This window comes from Salvelinus alpinus, chromosome 15, assembly GCF_045679555.1.
Source record: "Salvelinus alpinus chromosome 15, SLU_Salpinus.1, whole genome shotgun sequence".
Lineage (NCBI taxonomy): Eukaryota > Metazoa > Chordata > Actinopteri > Salmoniformes > Salmonidae > Salvelinus > Salvelinus alpinus.
The window spans coordinates 21,557,649-21,580,109 of record NC_092100.1 but is presented as its reverse complement, the minus strand read 5'-3'; the positions used below and the strand labels follow the sequence as shown (position 1 = coordinate 21,580,109).

Below are 22,461 nucleotides of genomic sequence, written 5' to 3'. Positions count from 1 at the left end.
CAGATGAGTTAGCCTGGGTATTATAATGCTGGAGAACAGATGAGTTTGCCTGGGTATTATAATGCTGGAGAACAGATGAGTTAGCCTTAGTATTATAATGCTGGAGAACAGATGAGTTAGCCTGGGTATTATAACGCTAGAGAACAGATGAGTTAGCCTGGGTATTATAACGCTGGAGAAGTGATGAATTACCCTGGGTATTATAACGCTAGAGAACAGATGAGTTAGCCTGGGTATTATAACGCTAGAGAACAGATGAGTTAGCCTGGGTATTATAATGCGGGAGAACAATTGAGTTAGCCTGGGTATTATAACGCTGGAGAACAGATGAGTTAGCCTGGGTATTATAACGCTAGAGAACAGATGAGTTAACCTGGGTATTATAATGCTGGAGAACAGATGAGGTAGCCTGGCTATTATAATGCTGGAGAACAGATGACTTAGCCTGGCTATTATAACGCTGGAGAAGTGATGAATTAGCCTGGCTATTATAACGCTGGAGAAGTGATGAATTAGCCTGGGTATTATAATGCTGGAGAACAGATGCAGTGCATTAGATGCCCTGTCAGATTGTGTCTTCGCCTGGAAACCTATCTGGATTGGCTAATAAAACCACACTTAATCTAGGAAGCTCTCCACACAGCCACGAAACAAGCTTTAACACCTACAGCTGTGCAACCGTCCTTGTCAAACCCCAGCGCCGTCCTTATAATTACGACTTAATCTCCTCTATCTGACCATTTATCTCCAAAACATTTCCCTTGAAGAACAGAGCTTGGAGTTATTGCCTTGCGAAATAAAACGTGTTTATTACCTTGCAACGACGCAGTAATGTACCATAAAAAGAGGCGGCCGTGAGGGTGCCTGACTGGATAATGATCAGGTAATTTATGAGGACCCGGCTCATCAGAGGGACGTGGGTGGGCTGGCGGGGCAGGCGGCACACATTGTCCTCCCCCCTGTCGAGCATCCGTCATGATAAGCAGTGGGCAGACAGACAGAGCAGCAGCCAATCTGTCACCTTGTAGAAAGTCATACACACTGCCAGGTTGTCTGTCTGTCTGTCTGTCTGTCTGTCTGTCTGTCTGTCTGTCTGTCTGTCTGTCTGTCTGTCTGTCTGTCTGTCTGTCTGTCTCTCTCTCTCTCTCTCTCTCTCTCTCTCTCTCTCTCTCTCTCTCTCTCTCTCTCTCTCTCTCTCTCTCTCTCTCTCTCTCTCTCTCTCTCTCTCTCGCTCTCTCTCTCTCTTTCTCTCTTTCTCTCTCATGGTCTCCTGTCGCTCTCGCTCTCTTGAACGGAGAGGAGGGTGTGACTGAGAGAGTGAAGTACTCTATGAAGAACCTGTCAGATAGATTGTCTATCTATCTTCGCTATTGTTTCTCAATCTAAAGCTTTTCAATAGCTAAAGGTTATATCAGAGAAAACCACAGAGGTATGGAATGGTTTTCTTTTAGTTGGGGAAGGATTAGGTATTGTTCTTCCTTCTTATACCAACATAATTGAAGAGAAACACACCTCTGACAGTGGCGTGTTTAGCCCTGCTTGGGATGGTGAGCGTGGCAGTGTGTTTGGTGAACAAATCCAAACCTGATCCATTGGATATGTGCTGGTTAACATGTGTGTGTGTGTGTGTGTGTGTGTGTGTGTGTGTGTGTGTGTGTGTGTGTGTGTGTGTGTGTGTGTGTGTGTGTGTGTGTGTGTGTGTGTGTGTGTGTGTGTGTGTGTGTGTGTGTGTGTGTGTGTGTGTGTGTGTTTGTGTGGTGTGGTGCGTGTGGTGTGTGTGTGTGTGTGTGTGGGTGTGGTGTGGTGTGTGTGTGTCTGAATTACATAGCTCCAGACAGGGCCCACAGTAGATGGGACTGTTTTTAATGCACAGCCCACTGATGAGCTACAGTGTGTGTGTGTGTGTGTGTGTGTGTGTGTGTGTGTGTGTGTGTGTGTGTGTGTGTGTGTGTGTGTGTGTGTGTGGTGTGGTGTGGTGTGGTGTGTGTGTGTGTGTGGGTGTGGTGTGGTGTGTGTGTGTCTGAATTACACAGCTCCAGACAGGGCCCACAGTAGATGGGACTGTTTTTAATGCACAGCCCACTGATGAGCTACAGTGTGTGTGTGTGTGTGTGTGTGTGTGTGTGCGCACATTTTACTATACTCATAAGTACCAAAGGTTCTCAAGAATAGTAAACCAACCATCTAAGTCCTCACTTGTAAAAAGCCTATTTGTGACTCACGACCTGGATTCGGACTTATCTAGCAAAATATGAAATGGTGTTTTTTACATTGGATAAAAGTAGAGATTCAGACCTACGACATTGTATATCATACACTGCATTTGAGGAACAATGGGAAAGTAATTCTGCTTTGAAAGTTGATAAACTTGTAAACTCACCTTTGAGAAAATCGCCTTTGAATGTTTTGGTATCTAGTGAAGAGCTCTTTTTTGTCTACACCCATTCCGCATCGTTCACACCCTCTTAAGCTTTAGCCCCACCCATCTTGTTACGCTCTTGGAGCGCACACTTGACAGTCTGGTCGATGATTTGTTTACCTCTGGATAACATGAAAACAACCTAACCAGCTCTGCTGGCAACAATTTCATTATGCTTCTTTGCAGACGTTTATTGACACCGTCCATATTCAACGGGTGTTGTACACATGTCACGTAATGTTAGCTAACAAGCCAGCCAGCTAATGTTAGCTAGTTAAACAACAATAAACAAAGTGCCAACAATTCCACAGTGCTGGGAGCTAACCAACCAGCTAGCTAACATTAGAAAAGCACTAGAAAAGCAAACAGCTCTGGGAAACGTATACTAACGTCAGCTAGGGAGCCAGTCAGCTAGCTAGCTAACAGTACACTTTAGCTTGAAATGAAACCACTTTCTGTTAAAATTAGAAATGTGTAATATCTGAAAATGTAGCTAGCTAATGCTAGACTATCTTACCTGTGTACATCATAATGCATGATGGCCGTGTCTCCCTGTCAGGAATGCCATACCACGGTTGCCCTTAGTTTGAAGATGTAATCCGGAAACAGGTGTTTTCTCCATCTCTTTGGGTATCATACTCTAATTCCACTGATTTCAAAACTTGATCCTCCTGGAAGTGGAGAGCACTTATCCTCAAAAAGTCCTCACAAGTATATATACAGTTGAAGTCGGACGTTTACATACACCTTTTTCACAATTCCTGACATTTAATCCTAGTAAAAATTCCCTGTTTTAGTTCAGTTAGGATCACCACTTGATTTTAAGAATGTGAAAGTCAGAATAACAGAATAAAGTCAGAATAATAGTAGAGAGAATGATATATTTCAGCTTTTATTTCTTTCATCACATTCCCAGTGGGTCAGAAGTTTACATACACTCATTTAGTATTTGGTAGCATTGCCTTCAAATTGTTTAACTTGGGTCAAACGTTTCGGGTAACTTTCCACAAGCTTCCCACAATAAGCTGGGTGAATTTTGGCCCATTCCTCCTGACAGAGTTGGGGTAACTGAGTCAGGTTTGTAGGCCTCCTTGCGCGCACACGCTTTTTCAGTTCTACCCATACATTTTCTATACGACTGAGGTCAGGGCTTTGTGATGGCGACTCCAATACCTTGACTTTGTTTTCCGTAAGCCATTTTGCCACAACTTTGGAAGTATGCTTGGGGTATTTGTCCATTTGGAAGACCCATTTGCCACCAAGCTTTAACTTCCTGACTGATGTCTTGAGATGTTGCTTCAATATATCCACATCATTTTCCATCCTCATGATGCCATCTATTTTGTGAAGTGCACCAGACCCTCCTGCAGCAAAGCACCCCCACAACATGATGCTGCCACCCCCGTGCATCACGGTTGGGAATGTGTTCTTCAGCTTGCAAGCCTCCCCCTTTTTCCTCCAAACATAACGATGGTCATTATGGCCAAACAGTTCTATTTTTGTTTCATCAGACCAGAGGATATTTCTCCAAAAAGTATGATCTTTGTCCCCATGTGCAGTTGCAAACCGTTTTACTGTGGCTATAGATACTTTTGTACCTGTTTCCTCCAGCATCTTCACAAGGTCCTTTGCTGTTGTTCTGGGATTGATTTGTACTTTTCGCACCAAAGGACGTTCATCTCTAGGAGACAGAAGGCGTCTCCTTCCTGAGCGGTATGACAGCTGCGTGGTCCCATGGTGTTTATACTTGCGTACTATTGTTTGTACAAATTAACGTGGTATTTTCAGGCGTTTGGAAATTGCTCCCAAGGATGAACCAGACTTGTGGAGGTCTACAATTTTATTTTCTGAGGTCTTGGCTGATTTCTTTTGATTTTCCCATGATGTCAAGCAAAGAGGCACTGAGGCCTTGAAATACATCCACAGGTACACCTCCAATTGACTCAAATGATGTCAATTAGCCTATCAGAAGCTTCTAAAGCCATGACATAATTTTCTGGAATTGTCCAAGCTGTTTAAAGGCACAGTCAACTTAGTGTATGTAAACTTCTGACCCACTGGAATTGTGATACAGTGAATTATAAGTGAAATAATCTGTCTGGAAACAATTGTTGGGAAAATTACGTCTGTTATGCACAAAGTAGATGTCCTAACCGACTTGCCAAAACTATAGTTTGTTAACAAGACATTTGTGGAGTGGTTGAAAAACTAGTTTTAATGACTCCAACCTAAGTGTATGTAAACTTCCGACTTCAATTGTATGTGTGTGTGTGTGTGTATATGTGTGTGTGTGTGTGTGTGTGTGTGTGTGTGTGTGTGTGTGTGTGTGTGTGTGTGTGTGTGTGTGTGTGTGTGTGTGTGTGTGTGTGTGTGTGTGTGTGTGTGTGTGTGTGTGTGTGTGTGTGTGTGTGTGTGTGTGTGCACGCTTGTGTGTGTGTGTGTGTGTGTGTGTGCATGCCTGTGTGTGTCTGTGTGTGTGTGTGTGTGTGTGTGTGTATGTGAGCCCCTTGGTTAACCCCCCTGCCATGTCTCCATTCTGCAGCTGAGGACAACCCGTGTCAGACCAGCCCCTGTCTGCATGGAGGCAGCTGTCTGCAGGAGGGCGACGGCTACAGCTGCTACTGCCCCCAGGGCTACTCCGGAGAGAGCTGTGAGATCGGTGAGTGGGTTCAGGGGTTAAAGTTCACAAAAGAAAGGGCAGAGGTTAAGACCTTCAGAAGGACTGTCTCTGTCCCATCCCTTTGTTCTCACATCCATTTCAACTAATTTCAGTGTTCCTGTTTAACTAACCTAACGTTGCAAGCGTACAAGAAACACCTGAGCGGGCTTTATTTCTGGTCCTGACGAGAGAGAGAAAACTGTAGGGGGAGGTTCTCTTCTGCGCTGTTCAACCAATCCAGTAAATGTGGAGGAGGAGTGAAGATGGAGTGTTATAGTCCAAAAGCTGAAGTTGCATCACAGGCACTCCTTCAATATCCCCTGAAAACCGGAAGCATCCGGTTGAACCTGCCCCGCGGAGGGTGCTGTTTAACTGTAACTGAAAACATAATCAGCACACAGTAAAATGCCTCACATGAATGGTACAGTACATGTCCAGTATAGGTTGTACAGATGTGGTACAAGTTTGTTCTCAATGCGTTTGAAAGGAGTCAGACTGTGCTACAGTACATTTCATGGCCCTTTGGCACAGTCAGTTTTTGCATGAGGAAGTTTAGCTGCATGGTCCTGCTGTGCCCAGGTTCCTGTTTCTTGCTGTTCCCTGCCTGCAGAGGTGAGGATGAGGCGGCAGTCTGTGAAAGAAAGTATGAATGGGGAGGGTGTATGGTGTTTTCTGAGTTGCGCACGCGCGCGCGTGCGTGCGTGTGTGCGTGCGTGTGTGTGTGCGTGCGTGCGTGTGTGTGTGTGTGTGTGTGTGTGTGTGTGTGTGTGTGTGTGTGTGTGTACATGTGCAGTGGGTGTCTGTTTCCCGTGCTCAGAGGTGAGATTCTAACAGTGAATGTGTGTGACTGGGGTTGCTGTGAGTGTGCTTTGTAAGACCAGGCTGAGCCAGCAGTCTGTGACAGTAAGATGCTGAGTGCTTGTGACTCTCACTGGCAGGCTGCCAGGCAGCTCATCTCTCCACTGGGTTGTGTGATAAGAGACTGAGCCAGTCAGCACTGAGCTAGGCTGGGCTAGGCTGTACCCTGCTGCACAGTCACAGTGCTGTGTCACACTGAGGTGTGTGTGACTGTGAAGAGAACATGGGCTCAGTCAAGGGTGGAGGGTAATAATGGTTGGGAACAGTGGTGTGTGTATGTGTGTGAATGAGCGGGTCTTAGTTGCACCATGCCGTGGTGTTCTGTACTGCAGTGAGAGCTGTGACTGTAGAAGATGGACAGATGTCTGCACTGATGGGATAGGAGCTCAGTGAGGGCTTGAGGAGGAGATTAAGGGTTGGAGCTGTGTGACACTGTTGTGTATGGGAGAGGGGAAATGCAAAGTCAATGGGGAGGGATAGCTTTTCCAAGGTCACTGCTTATGTAGAGGAGTCACAGACGAGGGGTCAGATGTTAAGAGGGGAGGTATTGATTATCAATCAGCCATCTACTGTGATTATCAATCAGCCATCTATTGACCGCACTCACACACACACACACACACACACACACACACACACACACACACACACACACACACACACACACACACACACACACACACACACACACACACACACACACACACACACACACACACACACACACACACACACACACACACCATGACTGTCTGAGGGCGGCAGCCTTCGATTTGGGGATCATCCTAAACTAATATGGGCTAAAGGCATCAGTGATTAATCAACACTACAGCCACGTCAATAAGTCCTGATAAATGCATGTTAAACGATGAATAACATATGATTTGTAATGCAAGTTTGGGATATTTTAGAATCTGTTGTGACATAGACCATATTGTGTATGTCAATATTAATCATATAAAACAGATATTCCTCATTGTTTCTGGCAACAAAAACAAAAGGGATTCATTTGGAGCTTTTAAAATGTAGAATAACATTTTTCCATTATGCATTTCATGTTGTCGGTTCATTCTGTGTATGGTTATTGGCTTGTTTTGTGTTCAGTTTGAAAACCTCCTGCAGGACTGTGGATGGTAATTGGTTTGTTTTGTGTTCAGTTTGAAAACCTCCTGCAGGACTGTGGATGGTAATTGGCTTGTTTTGTGTTCAGTTTGAAAACCTCCTGCAGGACTGTGGATGGTAATTGGCTTGTTTTGTGTTCAGTTTGAAAATCTCCTGCAGGACTGTGGATGGTAATTGGCTTGTTTTGTGTTCAGTTTGAAAACCTCCCGCAGGACTGTGGATGGTAATTGGCTTGTTTTGTGTTCAGTTTGAAAACCTCCTGCAGGACTGTGGATGGTAATTGGCTTGTTTTGTGTTCAGTTTGAAAACCTCCCGCAGGACTGTGGATGGTAATTGGCTTGTTTTGTGTTCAGTTTGAAAACCTCCTGCAGGACTGTGGATGGTAATTGGCTTGTTTTGTGTTCAGTTTGAAAACCTCCTGCATGACTGTGGATGGTAATTGGCTTGTTTTGTGTTCAGTTTGAAAACCTCCTGCAGGACTGTGGATGGTAATTGGCTTGTTTTGTGTTCAGTTTGAAAACCTCCTGCAGGACTGTGGATGGTAATTGGCTTGTTTTGTGTTCAGTTTGAAAACCTCCTGCAGGACTGTGGATGGTAATTGGCTTTGGCTGCTGCTCGTTTCCTGCAGCTTGTGTCTGCAGCAGATAGGGTGTCTGTCTGTCTGTCTGTGGTCTCTGCCATATTAATTACAGCCAAAAGCAATCAGGTTAATTGCATATTACTGCAAACCCTTGACCACATTTGTAATGACTCAACACCACGTTCTCTCCAGTTGAGGATGAGAGGATTGTCTTCTTTTTGTCTTTTTCTTTCTTTGCTGTCTGGCTTTCTCTCTTCAAATAAAATTGTATTGGTCACATACACGTGTTTAGCAGATGTTATTGCGGGTGTAGCGAAATGCTTCTACACACACTTCTTGTTCTAACGTTACCTTTTCTCTACAGATGTAAGATCTTAATTTGATCACTTTTCTGTTGCTGAGAATTTTCCTGCACAGTAGTGTTCGAGGTTTAAAAAAGGATTCTAAAATGTATAATGTCAGACTTTATTTGCCCTAATTATAATCCACATAATATTTCACATTTCCTGTTGCTGCAGGATTATTTTCCAAACCGCCTCTGTACACTAGAACTCCATTTGTACACTTCCATTTGCTTCTCCTGCTCTGTGTGATTGAGTCTTTATCAGTGATTCTTCATGGTCATTATCATGCATCATTACTACCAAGCGAGGCAGAGCCACATACACTGCAATAATACAATTGTATTTCCCTCTGCATACAGTACAGTGGGAGAAATTATGATTCACTCAAAACAGGGCTGATGAATTGCAGCTGGAGAAGCTGAAGCTGCTCGGAGATTATCCCCAGAGCCTATTGGGGCTGTGGCGTTTAGAGGATCTGCATAATCCATGGGCTCCGTTTCGGCTGGGTCGCTCAAACATGAATCGGGGAGAATCGCTCTGTGGGGAGAGAGAGAAAAAGAGAGGGGGGAAGGGATGGAGACTTGGTGAGACACAGGGTCAGGTGAGATGTCAGGTGGGAGTTTCCCAAGGGGGAAAGGGCCATAACACCCTATATACATAAATCTTATAAATATTATATTGGTTTCCAATATACATAGCTGTGTGTAGACAATAGGTAGACTATCAGTGGGGGTCGGTACCTTTAAATGTGTAGACTAATAGTAAAGTCCAACACCTGTATAAATGCATACAGTATACAATGTGGAACTTTCTGATAGAAACCTATTGTGTAGGACAGACTCTCTCTGACAAGGAATCATGTCAGCTCCAGTGGCGTCTATTTTATTTTTACATTGTATTTCACCTTTATTTAACCAGGTAGGCCAGTTGAGAACAAGTTCTTATTTACAACTGCGACCTGGCCAAGATAAAGCAAAGCAGTGCGAAAAAACAACACAGAGTTACACATGGGATAAACAAAAGTACAGTCAATAACGCAATAGAAAAATCTATATACAGTGTGTACAAATGTAGTAAGATTAGGGAGGTAAGGCAATAAATAGGCCATAGTGGCGAAATAATTACAATTTAGCATTAACACTGGAGTGATGTGCAGATGATGATGTGCAGGTAGAGATACTGGGGTGCAAAAGAGGAACATTTACAGCTATTTACAGATGGGCTGTGTACAGGTGCAGTGATCGGTAAGCTGCTCTGACAGCTGATGCTTAAAGTTAGAGAGGGGGATATAAGTCTCCAGATTCAGTGATTTTTGCAATTCGTTCCAGTAATTGGCAGCAGAGAACTGGAAGGAAAGGCGGCAAAAGTAGGTGTTGGCTTTGGGGATGACCAGTGAAATATACCTGCTGGAGCGCGTGCTGTGTGTGGGTGTTGCTATGGTGACCTGTGAGCTGAGATAAGGCGGGGCTTTACCTAGCAAAGACTTATAGATGACCTGGAGCCAGTGGGTTTGGTGACAAATATGTAGCGAGTGCAAGCCAACGAGAGCATACAGGTCTCAGTGGTGGGTAGTATATGGGGCTTTAGTGACTAAACAGATGGCACTGTGATAGACTACATGCAATTTGCTGAGTAGAGTGTTGGAGGCTATTTTGTAAATGACATCGCCGAAGTCAAAGATCGGTATGATAGTCAGTTTTACGAGGGTATGTTTGGCAGCATGAGTGAAGGAGGCTTTGTTGTGAAATAGGAAGCCAATTCTAGATTTAATTTTGGATTGGAGATGCTTCATGTGATTCTGAAAGGAGAGTTTACAGTCTAACCAGACACCTAGGTATTTGTAGTTGTCCACATAGTCAGAACCGTCCAGAGTAGTGATGCTAGTTGGGCGGGTGGGTGCGGGCAGCGATCGGTTGAATAGCATGTACTTAGTTTTACTAGAATTTAAGAGCAATTGGAGGCCACAAGTGTTGTATGGCATTGAAGCTCATTTGGAGTTTTGTTAACACAGTGTCCAAAGAAGGGCCAGATGTATACAGAATGGTGTCATCTGCGTAGATGTGGATCAGGGAATCACCAGCAGCAAGAGCGACATCGTTGCTATATACAGAGAAAAGAGTCGGCCCGAGAATTGAACCCTGTGGCACCCCCATAGAGACTGCCAGACAACAGGCCCTCCGATTTGACACACTGAACTCTATCTGAGAAGCAGTTGGTGAACCAGGCGAGGCAGTCATTTATGAAGCCAACGCTATTGAGTCTGCCGATAAGAATGTGGTGATTGACAGAGTCGAAGGCCTTGGCCGCTCAGAAACCAGATTGCATAGCGGAGAAGGTACGGTGGGATTCGAAATGGTCGGTGATCTGTTTGTTAATTTGGCTTTCGAAAACTTTAGGAAGGCAGGACAGGATGGATATAGGTCTGTAACAGTTTGGGTCTAGAGTATCTCCCCTTTGAAGAGGGGGATGATCGCTGCAGCTTTCCAATCTTTAGGGATCTCAGACGATCCCTAAACAATTGGGGCGGATCATTGTAGAAAGAGAGGGTCCAGATTGTCTAGTCCAGATTGTCTAGCCCAGCTAATTTGTAGAGATCCAGATTTTGCAGCTCTTTCAGAACATCAGCTGTCTGGATTTGGGTGAAGGAGAAGCGGGGGGGGGTCTTGGGCAAGTTGCTGTGGGGGGTGCAGACCTGTTGGCCGGGATAGGATTAGCCAGGTGGAAAGCAAGGCCAGCCGTAGAAAAATGCTTATTGAAATTCTCAATTATCGTAGATTTGTCGGTGGTGACAGTGTTTCCTAGCCTCGGTGCAGTGGGCAACTGGGAGGAGGTGCTCTTATTCTCCATGGACTTTACAGTGTCCCAAAACATTTTGGAATTAGTGCTACAGGATGCAAATTTCTGTTTGAAAATGCTAGTCTTTGCTTTCCTAACTGACTGTGTGTATTGGTTCCTAACTTCCCTGAAAAGTTGCATATCGCGGGGGCTATTCGATGCTAATGCAGTACGCCACAGGATGTTTTTGTGCTGGTCAAGGGCAGTCAAGTCTGTAGTGAACCAATATCTGTTCTTAGTTCTACATTTTCTGAAAGGGGCATGCTTATTTAAGATGGTGAGGAAAGCACTTTTAAAGAACAACCAGGCATCCTCTACTGACGGGATGAGGTCAATATCCTTCCAGGATACCCGGGCCAGGTCGATTAGAAAGGTCTGCTCGCTGAAGTGTTTTAGGGAGCATTTCACAGTGATGAGGGGTGGTCGTTTGACCGCGGACCCATTACGGATGCAGGCAATGAGGCAGTGATCGCTGAGATCCTGGTTGAAGACAGCAGAGGTGTATTTAGAGGGAAAGTTGGTCAGGATTATATCTATGAGGGTGCCCATGTTTATGGATTCAGGGTTGTACCTGGTAGGTTCCTTGATAATTTGTGTGAGATTGAGGGCATCTAGTTTAGATTGTAGGACGGCCGGGGTGTTAAGCATATCCCAGTTTAGGTCACCTAACAGTACGAACTCTGACGATAGATGGGGGGGGGCAATCAATTCACAAATGGTGTCCAGGGCACAGCTGGGGGCTAAGGGTGGTCTATAACAAGCGGCAACAGTGAGAGACTTATTTCTGGAAAGGTGGATTTTTAAAGTATAAGCTCGAACTGTTTGGGCACAGACCTGGATAGTATGACAGAACTCTGCAGGCTTTCTCTGCAGTAGATTGCAACTGTCTTCAAGATAGAACCCCCTTTGGCAGTTCTATCTTGATGGAAAATGTTGTAGTTTGTGATTGAAATTTCAGAATTTTTGGTGACCTTCCTAAGCCGGATTCAGACACGGCTAGGACATCAGGGTTGGCAGAGTGTGCTAAAGCAGTGAATAAAACAAACTTAGGGGGGAGGCTTCTGATGTTAACATGCATGAAACCAAGGCTTTTACTGTTACAGAAGTCAACAAATGAGAGCGCCTGGGGAATAGGTGTAGTACTGGGGGCTACAGGGCCTGGGTTAACCTCTACATCACCAGAGGAACAGAGGAGGAGTAGGATAAGGGTACGGCTAAAGGCTATAAGAACTGGTCGTCTAGTGCGTTGGGAACAGAGAATAAAAGGAGCATATTTCTGGGCGTGGTAGAATAGATTCAGTGCATAATGTACAGACAAGGGTATGGTAGGATGTGAGTACAGTGGAGGTAAACCTAGGTGTTGAGTGATGATGAGAGAGGTTGCATTCCTGGAGGCACCAATTAAGCCAGGTGAGGTCTCCGGATTTGTGGGGGTGGGACAAAGGAGCTATCTAAGACATGTTGAATGGGACTGGGGGCTCTACAGGGAAATAAAACGATAAGAACAAACAGAAACAGCAGTAGACAAGGTATATTGACATTAGAGAGAGGCATAAAGCAATCACTGGTGTTGATCGGGAGAGCTAAGACAAAAACGGGTAAATGGCGTTGTTAGGTACAAACAGGACCTGAGTTCGAGGCTGGGGCCGACAGATAAACAAAATGAGGTACCGTGTTAGTGAACAGTCCAGCAAGCATCAGCTGTGTAGCCAAGTGATCATAGGGTCCAATGAGCAGCAATAGGTGAGTCAGGGAGCCGTTCGGTAGTCGCTACTACGCTAGGCGAGCGGGAGACACGGTGTTCAGAAAGCTAGCGGGCCGGGGCTAGCAGATGGGTCTTCGGCGACATTGCAACGGGAAACCCTGTTGAAACCACATCGGACGATTACGTCGGCAGACCAGTCATGATGGATCGACGGGGCTCTGTGTCGACAATAAAGGGGTCCAGGCCAATTGGCAAAAGAGGTATTGTAGCCCAAGAATTAGCTGGTATACTTCGTTGGCTAGCCGGGAGATGGGCCTAGCTCGAGGCTAGCTCAAGGCTAACTGGTGCTTGCTTTGGGACAGAGGGATTAGCCAACAATAGCCACTCGATTGCAGCTAGCTAGCTGCGATGATCCAGTGTAATGGTCCAGAGCTTGCGGCAGGAATCCGGTGATGTGGTAGAGGAAAGCAGTCCGATATGCACTGGGTTGATATCGCGCTTTGCAGACTGGCAGGTATTGTCCGAACTAAAGCTGGCTGGTGTCCGAGCTAAAGGTGAAGACCGCTAGCAGTGGCTAACAATGACTAATAGCTAGTAGCTAGTTAGATGGCTAGCTTCTGAAGCCAGGCTTCCCCTCCAAAAATTACCAAGAAAAAATAATATATAAAATAATGAATTTTTCTTCTCACTGAATATACTGTATCTCATATGAGAAAGCATCCAAGCGAGCGAAACAGTGCCCCTCTGTCTATGTATGTGTAGCCCATCTATCTGATGCTGTCTGGTCAAAAACACTATGATATTGTTGCTGCCTATAGCATTGAATGCAAGGGAAGCCAGCAAGCATTTGGCCTCTCTTGATAAAAAATTATACAATGATAGCAAATCAAACTAAACTGAGGGAGCTCAAATGTGAGTGGTCCTGGCACACCCAAAAAAATGCCAAGGGAAGCCAGTTTGGATTTGGCTTCACACTAATCACATCACATCAAGCCAAACATCATTGACAGAAAAAATCTTGAATTGTTGCATCTCGTTGTGTTGTCCTCCGGTGGCTTGCTAGTTAAATTGTCCCTTTCCTAAATTAGCCATGGATGGAGATAGGGATTTGGACTTTTTGTTTTTCTTAATTCTCCATTTTGGCCAATGAGTATAATGGTGATTCTGATCCAACCATAAATTCATACATTGTGCCTCTGGTCTGAGAGGATGGAAGTTCCATATGTAGCTAGATGTAGTAGGCTAATGTTAACTAGCTGGCTAATTGTTGCCTATTAAATGAAAGCTAGCATTCAAGCATTTTAGCTAGGTAGCCTAGGACAACAAAAACGAAGTGTGTACTGTACTGTATGGCAGAGTCATAGACCGTTTAGGTAACATGGAAGAGGAGGATGGCATTGGCTTTTCAACAGTAGAAAAAAATTATACTTACGCACACACACGCACACACACACACACAGAAATCAGTACCATATGATATTTAGCTTATATTGTTGATTGGACTAAATTGTTTTTGGGATCTTTTAATTGTCACTGTATTAGACTAGGTGATTTGATGATGTTGAAATGTTGAGGTTAAAATGGTGCTGGAATAGTAGAGGCAGCTCCTGTTTTCTTTGCGAATTGCGGTAACTCGCCGGTGTTCTAAGTCAATAGTTAAGTAGTCCGTAAATGTCGGAAACATTATTAACTTGCTTGACAATGCTGTAGGTCATGTAACTGTTTGTTACATGCAATATGCTTTGTGGACTCCGCCGGACAGATGTTGCTCTCCAGTTTTGTAATTAAATAAATGTATGGTTGAATTTATTCTGCCACTGTGTCTTCTTATTGTCTTGTCCTGAGGCCTATATATCACGGTGTCAAAGCACATGAACTAACAGGTTATAGAGCAAACAACACAATTATCACAACACATAGGTTGCAATATGGCTTTTTTTCTGGCTTGGCTTCCCCAGTGATTTTACCCACGCACCGCTACTGGTCAGCTCTAGTCATGGCATTTTTGTATCTGCAACACTCGTGGCAAACTGTCACAGACACCTAAAGGCTGCTACAAGCTCCACTCCGTTAATCTACGTGTGTGTGTCCACATGGGTGGAGTCGGTTTTTTGGGGGCTCTTTTCATTGCGTTCCACCCAGAGAGGAAGTCCGCCTTGTGGAATGTATATCCACTAAGCTGTCGCACTTCCCAAATACAGTGGAGTCTTGCGCCTTGGCTGTATACTGTAGCTAAGATCTTGTTGCTGGGCAGATTCTGTATCTGTTCTGTTCAAATTAGGTTTGTTTTGGGATGTAGAGATGAAAATGCAAAAAATCTCAGAACAGGGGTCAACAGATTTTAAACGAAGTAGGATAATTATTTGGGGTGAGCTGTCACTTTTTTAAAAGAAGGATGTGTGTAAAAAGACAGGACCGCTGGTGCATTAAGGAGAGAGATTCTGTCCATCAAACTTATTTAGCTTGCAGAGAGAGAAAGAGGAATTGTTACATGCAATCAATATTTTATTGGTTTGGTCTAGGGCATAAACAGAGTTGAGTGAAGTATGAAGGAAGAGGTGGGTGATTGTCTTTAGTTATTCTGGACAGGGATAGTGAAGGGGAATTGTCAACGCTACAGATAATGAGGAAATTATTTCGACCTCTCTTTGTCTCTATCTCTTGTCTCCCCCTCTCTTTTTCTGTCTCTCTTTATTTCTCTCCTTTCCTCTCTGTCCCTCTTTCTGATGAATGAGAACAGATAACTGTGTGCTGCAGACTGGCACTGCAATCTGGCCTGAGAGACACACACTCCGACGGCCCTCTGTCCTTTTCCTCCTTCTCCCATTCATCCTCTTCCTGCCCTCTTCTTCCTCATCCTCCCCTTCCTACTGATACTATACAGGAGAGTAGAGAATGAGTAACATTTCCGGCTCAGTGAACTGAGCAATGTAGACAACTTCCCCTACTCTCCCTTCACACCTAAACAATCACACAAAATAACTGATTAACAAATTCTGATGTGTGTTTACCATCCCCCCAGGTCAATTTGAAGAAAATAAATTGAATCCCAACTTTGTATGTCCCACCGCTGAGCAATGTCAATGTCCTCCTGCTAGTTTGATGCTTGACAGGAGTGTACACAATTCCATTTTCATTTCCCATGCTCTCTGTCCTCATTCTGAGAGAGTGATTGTATTGCGAGTTTTCACTGTACCTCCCTCTTTCTCTCCTTTCCCCTGTCACTCTTTCTCCTAATTTTTTCTCCCTCCTTTCTCACTCTCTAGTCTCCCTCTCGCTCTCTAGTCTCCCCCCTCTCTCTAGTTTCCCCCTCTCTCTAGTTGCCCCCCTCTCTCTAGGTGCCCCCCTCTGTCTAGTTGCCCCCCCCACACACACACACACATACTCTGCTCTTGCCTCGCTGCATGCAGCTGTTGTGTACTTTAGTCTAAATGAAGTGATAATGTGGATATTGTGTTTAAATAGTCCTTTAGAGCTCACCCTCCAACCCTTCCTGTCTGTTACTATTGTATCCTGTAGTGGATCCGTCTCCTCTCACACTAGCTCCTATCATTGAGCCTGAAACATTAATGAAGTCAGGGCTATTAATATCATTGGCCCTAGGCTTGGGTGGTATACCGTGTATACCGTATACTGGGGTATACAGTTGAAGTCGGAAGTTTACATACACTTAAGTTGGAGTCATTAAAACTTGTTTTTCAACCACTCCACAAATTTCTTGTTAACAAACTATAGTTTTGGCAAATCGGTTAAGACATCTACTTTGTGCATGACACAAGTCATTTTTCCAACAATTATTTACAGAGAGATTATTTCACTTATAATTCACTGTATCACAATTCCAGTGGGTCAGAAGTTTACATACATACATACCTTTAAACAGCTTGGAAAATTCCAGAAAATAATGTCATGGCTTTAGAAGCTTCTGATAGGCTAATTGACATAATTTGAGTCAATTGGAGGTGTACCTGTGGATGTATTTCAAGGCCTACCTTCAAACTCAGTGCCTCTTTGCTTGACATCATGGGAAAATCAAAAGAAATCAAAGTCTGGTTCGTCCTTGGGAGCAATTCCCAAACACCGCTAAATGTTTGCCAGCTAGATATTTTATAACTATTAAGGTAACGATCTAAAATGTGCTAAATACTCTGCAGTTGTGCATTTGGTTTGCTAATTTAGTAGATAGTTAGTTATTTAGCTAAGTTTGTTATCTAACTAAGCTCCTTCCAAAATCAAGCTTCGCTTGATAACAATAAAACTTAAACAAATGTAACTGTTGAAAGCGAGGACGGAATGAAGTAACAATAGAGAGAGAAAGAGGTAAGCTAACATTAATTATACAAATAGGCCCTATTATATTTCAAAATTAAAATCACATCTACTATGCTATACTTGTACCAGAATCTCTCCCTGCTTTATCATGGTTTGAAAGATGTGTGTAATTCCAGTCCATATAATATAGTATAATACAATACAGTATACTATTACAGTTAACACTCTAAAAGATTAGCCTACTGAAGCTAGTTTCATTTATTTACCTAAGATAGCATATAGCTATGAGCTTTTATGTTTTTCTGTCGTGTATAATAATGTGCAGTAGCCTATATCATATATGTATTGGATAACAGCACAATCATGTAGGGCTCATAAAATGTATTTAATATATGGCTCATCAGGCTCAGGTAGCATCAGGCTTGAATTTTCGATCAAAGCTCTAATCAAATCCAGACATAGACCTATTTATATGATTTATATGCTCTTGAATGGCACTTCCGGTTTTGGTGGGAAATACCGGTTTACCCTGGAGAAAAGTGATTTATTCTCGGGATGGAACATTTGTAAAATACTGGGAAAATATTCAACCTTAGCCCAAGCCCATAACCTGACCTGGTCCCCTGGCCGTGGAACAGAGAGCCAGGGTCTGGAGAGAGCTAGCCCACAGAGGACAGCCCTTTGTGGGGGTGGGAAAAGGGAGCACTGGGTGTAGGAGGATAATGCCCCTAGATGTATGTAGGAGTCAGTTCCATTTCAATGCAGTTAATTCAAGAAGTGAATGGTAATTTCCAAGAGGGTTTGTGTGGCTTTCAGTCACAATCTCGCTCTAGAGTGTGTGTCCCGTGTGTCTCAGTTGGTAGAGCATGGTTGTGGGTTCGATTCCCACGGGGGAACAGTATGAAAAATGTATGCACTCACTACTGTAAGTCGCTCTAGATAAGAGTGTCTGCTAAATAACTAAAATGCAAATGTAAAATGTGTGTGTGTTCTGTGTGATTGATGGTCAGATTGATATGAGTGTGTCGGGCGCCTAGCCTCTTAAAGGAGTGTGATTGGCTTACTCCACCTGCTGCTACGCCTCATTACTCCGTCTCTGCCTCTCGCCCTCATCTCTCATGGCGACGTGATCACCTGATCCACCCCAATCACCCGCCATCACAAGCCTCACACACCCCTGATTGGAGCTTCTCAGTCTGCAGTGGCCCGCTGCCACACAAACTCATACTCACTCCTCTCCGAACTCCTGTGTGCAATGAGAGGCAGAGGACATGCTTTCTGTCCTGCAGAATGAGAATAAGATGAAATGCTGTGTGTGTGTGTGTGTGTGTGTGTGTGTGTGTGTGTGTGTGTGTGTGTGTGTGTGTGTGTGTGTGTGTGTGTGTGTGTGTGTGTGTGTGTGTGTGTGTGTGTGTGTGTGTGTGTGTGTGTGTGTGTGTGTGTGTGTGTGTGTGTGTGTGTGTGTGTGTGTGTGTGTGTGCGCGTGTGTAGCGCACTGTTGCTCAACGCGCTGTAAACAGACCTGGAGATTAATTTGCTTTTTCTATGGCCAGGTTCCCAGGCCTCTACACACAAATCAAGGGAGGCCTTATCCCCATGACAACAGACCAGTGCCCAGTTTCCCAAAACCTTTGTAGGAGCATCGTTAAATCTCTGAGCTGTTTCCCAAAACCATTGGAATCTAACGCCTGCCTACACCATCCACTTATCCGCCGATAACTTCAGAAAAAAATGACTACACTACAAAGTTACCAATGTCTTGGCAATTGATACAAACAAGCGATATATAAAGATGCTTCAAATGAAAACCGAGACGACTGCATTAATATAAACAGTATAGGCTATAGGTGTCACGATCGTGTGGAGGATTGACGGACCAAAACGCAGCATTAGGGAAATAAGCCATCTTCCTTTTTATTATGAAGAAGGAGAACCAAAAACAAAACACTATTACAAAAACAAACAAACGTGAAGCTATGAACGTAGTGCACATACAGGCTACAAACGTATAACATAGACAATTTCCCACAAATACCTAAAGCCTATGGCTCCCTTAAATATGGCTCCCAATCAGAGACAACTATGACCAGCTGTCTCTGATTGAGAACCAAATCAGGCAGCCATAGACTTTTCTAAACACCTACACTCAACCATAGACTATACTAGACACATACACTAAACCATAGACTATTCTAGACACATCCACTCAACACAAACCCATACACTCTAACAAATCCCCCTAGACATTCCAAACCACCCAAGACAATACAAAAACACAAACCTAACCCCATGTCACACCCTGACCTAACTAAAATAATAAAGAAAACAAAGAATACTAAGGCCAGGGCGTGACAATAGGCCTATTTCAATCATATTGGAATACATTTAATGTTCAATCAATTGAGTTCTATTTTGCTACATGTAGGCTACTGTCTGTAATGTGTCTCAGTATAGTTTATGATGTGTAATCTACCATGTGCGCAAATTGGTGATTTAGTGCATTTTATTGGGTAAGCATTAGAATAAGCCACCTCAATATTTGCAGCCATAGGTTGTAATATCTCTCTAGGAGCTGATGCTTCGTCAGTACTGTCAATTCATTCTAATGTAAGATTTGAATGTAGAAAGATGACCCCGAGAGCAGAGGGATGATTCGAGAAAGAGCGATAAGGAGCATCAGCCCAAAGCCAGGTGAGTTGAAGTGGAGCTGAGGTACAGTAGCTCTGAAGTGGATCAATCAGGTGTTGAAGTAGAAACGTCTGTGAAAATGACTTCGTTATAAACCTCTGCACTGTCATTGTAGCCTACACTGTACTCCACAACTTCGCACCACTCAAAACGATCTACTTACAGTACATAGTCTAACCCACTAAGTTTTCCCACTGCCAGTGATTAATCGATTCTGACAGGCGAGAGATTATTTCCCTTCTTTTTGCTAAAGTATGTCAGAAATAGCACAGGGAACTGTTCTACATTAAAATCAGAAAGGTGTTTCTGCATTGCTGTAGATGTATGATACAGTAGATCAGTCATGTAGAGTGGAGCTGACCCCTGGTAAACCCTGGTAATGATCACTGCTCTGGGTATCAGCTGAGACAGTGGCTGTCAGGGGACATTTCTAAATCACTGTCCCTATGGGTACTCAATGTCCCAAAGTAAAAGGAGGGAGTCAATGGGGGAAGGAAAGGAGGAGAATGAGTCAGCAAGAATATCCCCACCGCTTTCCAATGTTTTGAAATGTTTATTTAGCCAGGTAACTCATTGAGAACCCTTTCTCTTCTACAAAAACAACCATGTGTCTATCCAGCCAGTATCTCCAGCCCGCCAGACAGCCAGCCTGTGTCTCTGACAGCAGGTAGAGGCTGACTGACTGACTGGTGCCTGCATGGCTTTAGGGCCATAGACCTCTGTTTATGTGGGACTGGGAAATGACAACAGGCCCCTGACCAAGCCTCATCTCCCAGGGAACAGTGACCAGAAATAGGCTGGCTGTCAGAGAACAGGTACCAGAGATAGGCTTGCTGTCAGAGAACAGGGACCCGAGATGGGCTGGCTGTCAGAGAACAGGGACCAGAGATAGGCTGGTTGTCAGAGAACAGGGACCAGAGATAGGCTGGCTGTCAGAGAACAGGGACCAGATATAGGCTGGCTGTCAGAGAACAGGGACCAGAGATGGGCTGGCTGTCAGAGAACAGGGACCAGAGATGGGCTGGCTGTCAGAGAACAGGGACCAGAGATGGGCTGTCTGTCAGAGAACAGGGACCAGAGATAGGCTGGCTGTCAGAGAACAGGGACCAGAGATAGGCTGGCTGTCATTGGTGAGGGCTGTGTGAGGACCAGGGCTTTGACATGTTGTGACATACTCTTCTCATTAGGTTTTCCCACAGTCACATGTGTGTGTTGAATTATCCCTGTCAACAGCAGCCTGGACCTGTCGGTCTGGCTGAAACACACACACACTCACTCTCTGTCTCGTTCTCACACACATGCTCGCACTCACGCATGCACACACACACACACACACACACACACACACACACACACACACACACACACACACACACACACACACACACACACACACACACACACACACACACACACACACACACACACACACACATTAAGACTCTCTCACATACAGTTGAAGTCGGAAGTTTACTTACACTTAGGTTGGAGTCATTAAAAGAATTTGTTATTCTCGGTATTGGAAAATAGGTTTCATGCATCAAACGCGATAAACGCGAATACTCTAGGTATGGTTGAGTTAGAGTAACAAGAGTTTAAATCAATAGGATTTTGAATTTAGGACTACTAAATCTACATTTCTACAGATATAGGATCTTCATTTGAGCCAATTTGCTAAAGCAGGAAAATAATCCTGCAGCAACAGGAAATTTGAATTATTACGTGGATTATAATTTATGGACATTTTTGTAGGGGTTGAAACTGTTTTCATAGGGGAAAATAAAGTCTGAAATGTGTAAGTGGAGAGAATGGGGAGAATGGCCCTCGCCCTCACCCTCCGATCCAACAGATCCCAGACGTGCTCAATGGGATTCATGGCTCTTCGCTGGCCATGGCAGAACACTGACATTCCTGTATTGCAGGATATCACGCACAAAATGAGCAGTATGGCTGTTGGCATTGTCATGCTGGAGGGTCATGTCAGGATGAGCCAGCAGGAAGGGTACCACATGAGGGAGGAGGATGTCTTCCCTGTAACGCAAAGCGTTGAGATTGCCTGCAATGACAACAAGCTCAGTTCGATGAGGCTGTGACACACCGCCCCAGACCATGACGGACCCTCCATCTCCAAATCGATCCCGCTCCAGAGTACAGGCCTCAGTGTAACGCTTATCCCTTTGACGATAAATGCGAATCCGACCATCACCCCTGGTGAGACTTCATTGAGACTCGTCAGTGAAGAGCACTTTTTGCCAGTCCTGTCTGGTCCAGCAATGGTGGGTTTGTGCCCGTTGTTGTCGGTGATGTCTGGTGAGGACCTTCCTTACAACAGGCCTACAAGCCCTCAGTCCAGCCTCTCTCAGCCTATTGCGGGCAGTCTGAGCGGGGGGGTATGCCTTATGATTAACGAGAAGTGGTGTGATCATCATAACAACACACAGGAACTCAAGTCATTCTGTTCACCTGATCTAGAACTCCTCACAATCAAATGTCGACCGCATTATCTACCAAGGGAATTCTCTTCAATCATAATCACAGCCATATATATTCCCCCCCAAGCAGACACATCGATGGCCCTGAACGAACTTTATCTGACTCTTTGTAAACTGGAAACCACACACCCTGAGGCTGCATTCATCGTAGCTGGGGATTTTAACAAGGCTAATCTAAAAACAAAACTCCCTAAATTCTATCAGCATATCGATTGTGCTACCAGGGCTGGAAAAACCCTAGATCATTGTTATACTAATTTCCGCGACGCATATAAGGCCCTCCCCCGCCCCCCTTTCGGAAAAGCTGACCACGACTCCATTTTGTTGATTCCAGCCTACAAACAGAAACTCAAACAACAAGCTCCCGCGCTCAGGTCTGTTCAACGCTGGTCCGACCAATCTGAATCCACGCTTCAAGACTGCTTCGATCACGCGGATTGGAATATGTTCCGCATCGCGTCCAACAACAATATTGACGAATATGCTG

General features: G+C 44.4%; 1 protein-coding gene across 2 annotated transcripts in view; it reads left to right on the top strand.

Moving 5' to 3' along the window:
• Positions 1-22,461, top strand: part of LOC139539712 (neurocan core protein-like) — a 244,690-nt gene that overhangs the window by 137,598 nt on the left and 84,631 nt on the right. For both annotated transcript variants that reach the window (XM_071342907.1, XM_071342908.1), the window contains one exon: positions 4,962-5,078. In XM_071342907.1, coding sequence (XP_071199008.1) covers positions 4,962-5,078 — 117 coding nt within the window. The remainder of the gene's footprint in view (positions 1-4,961; positions 5,079-22,461) is intronic.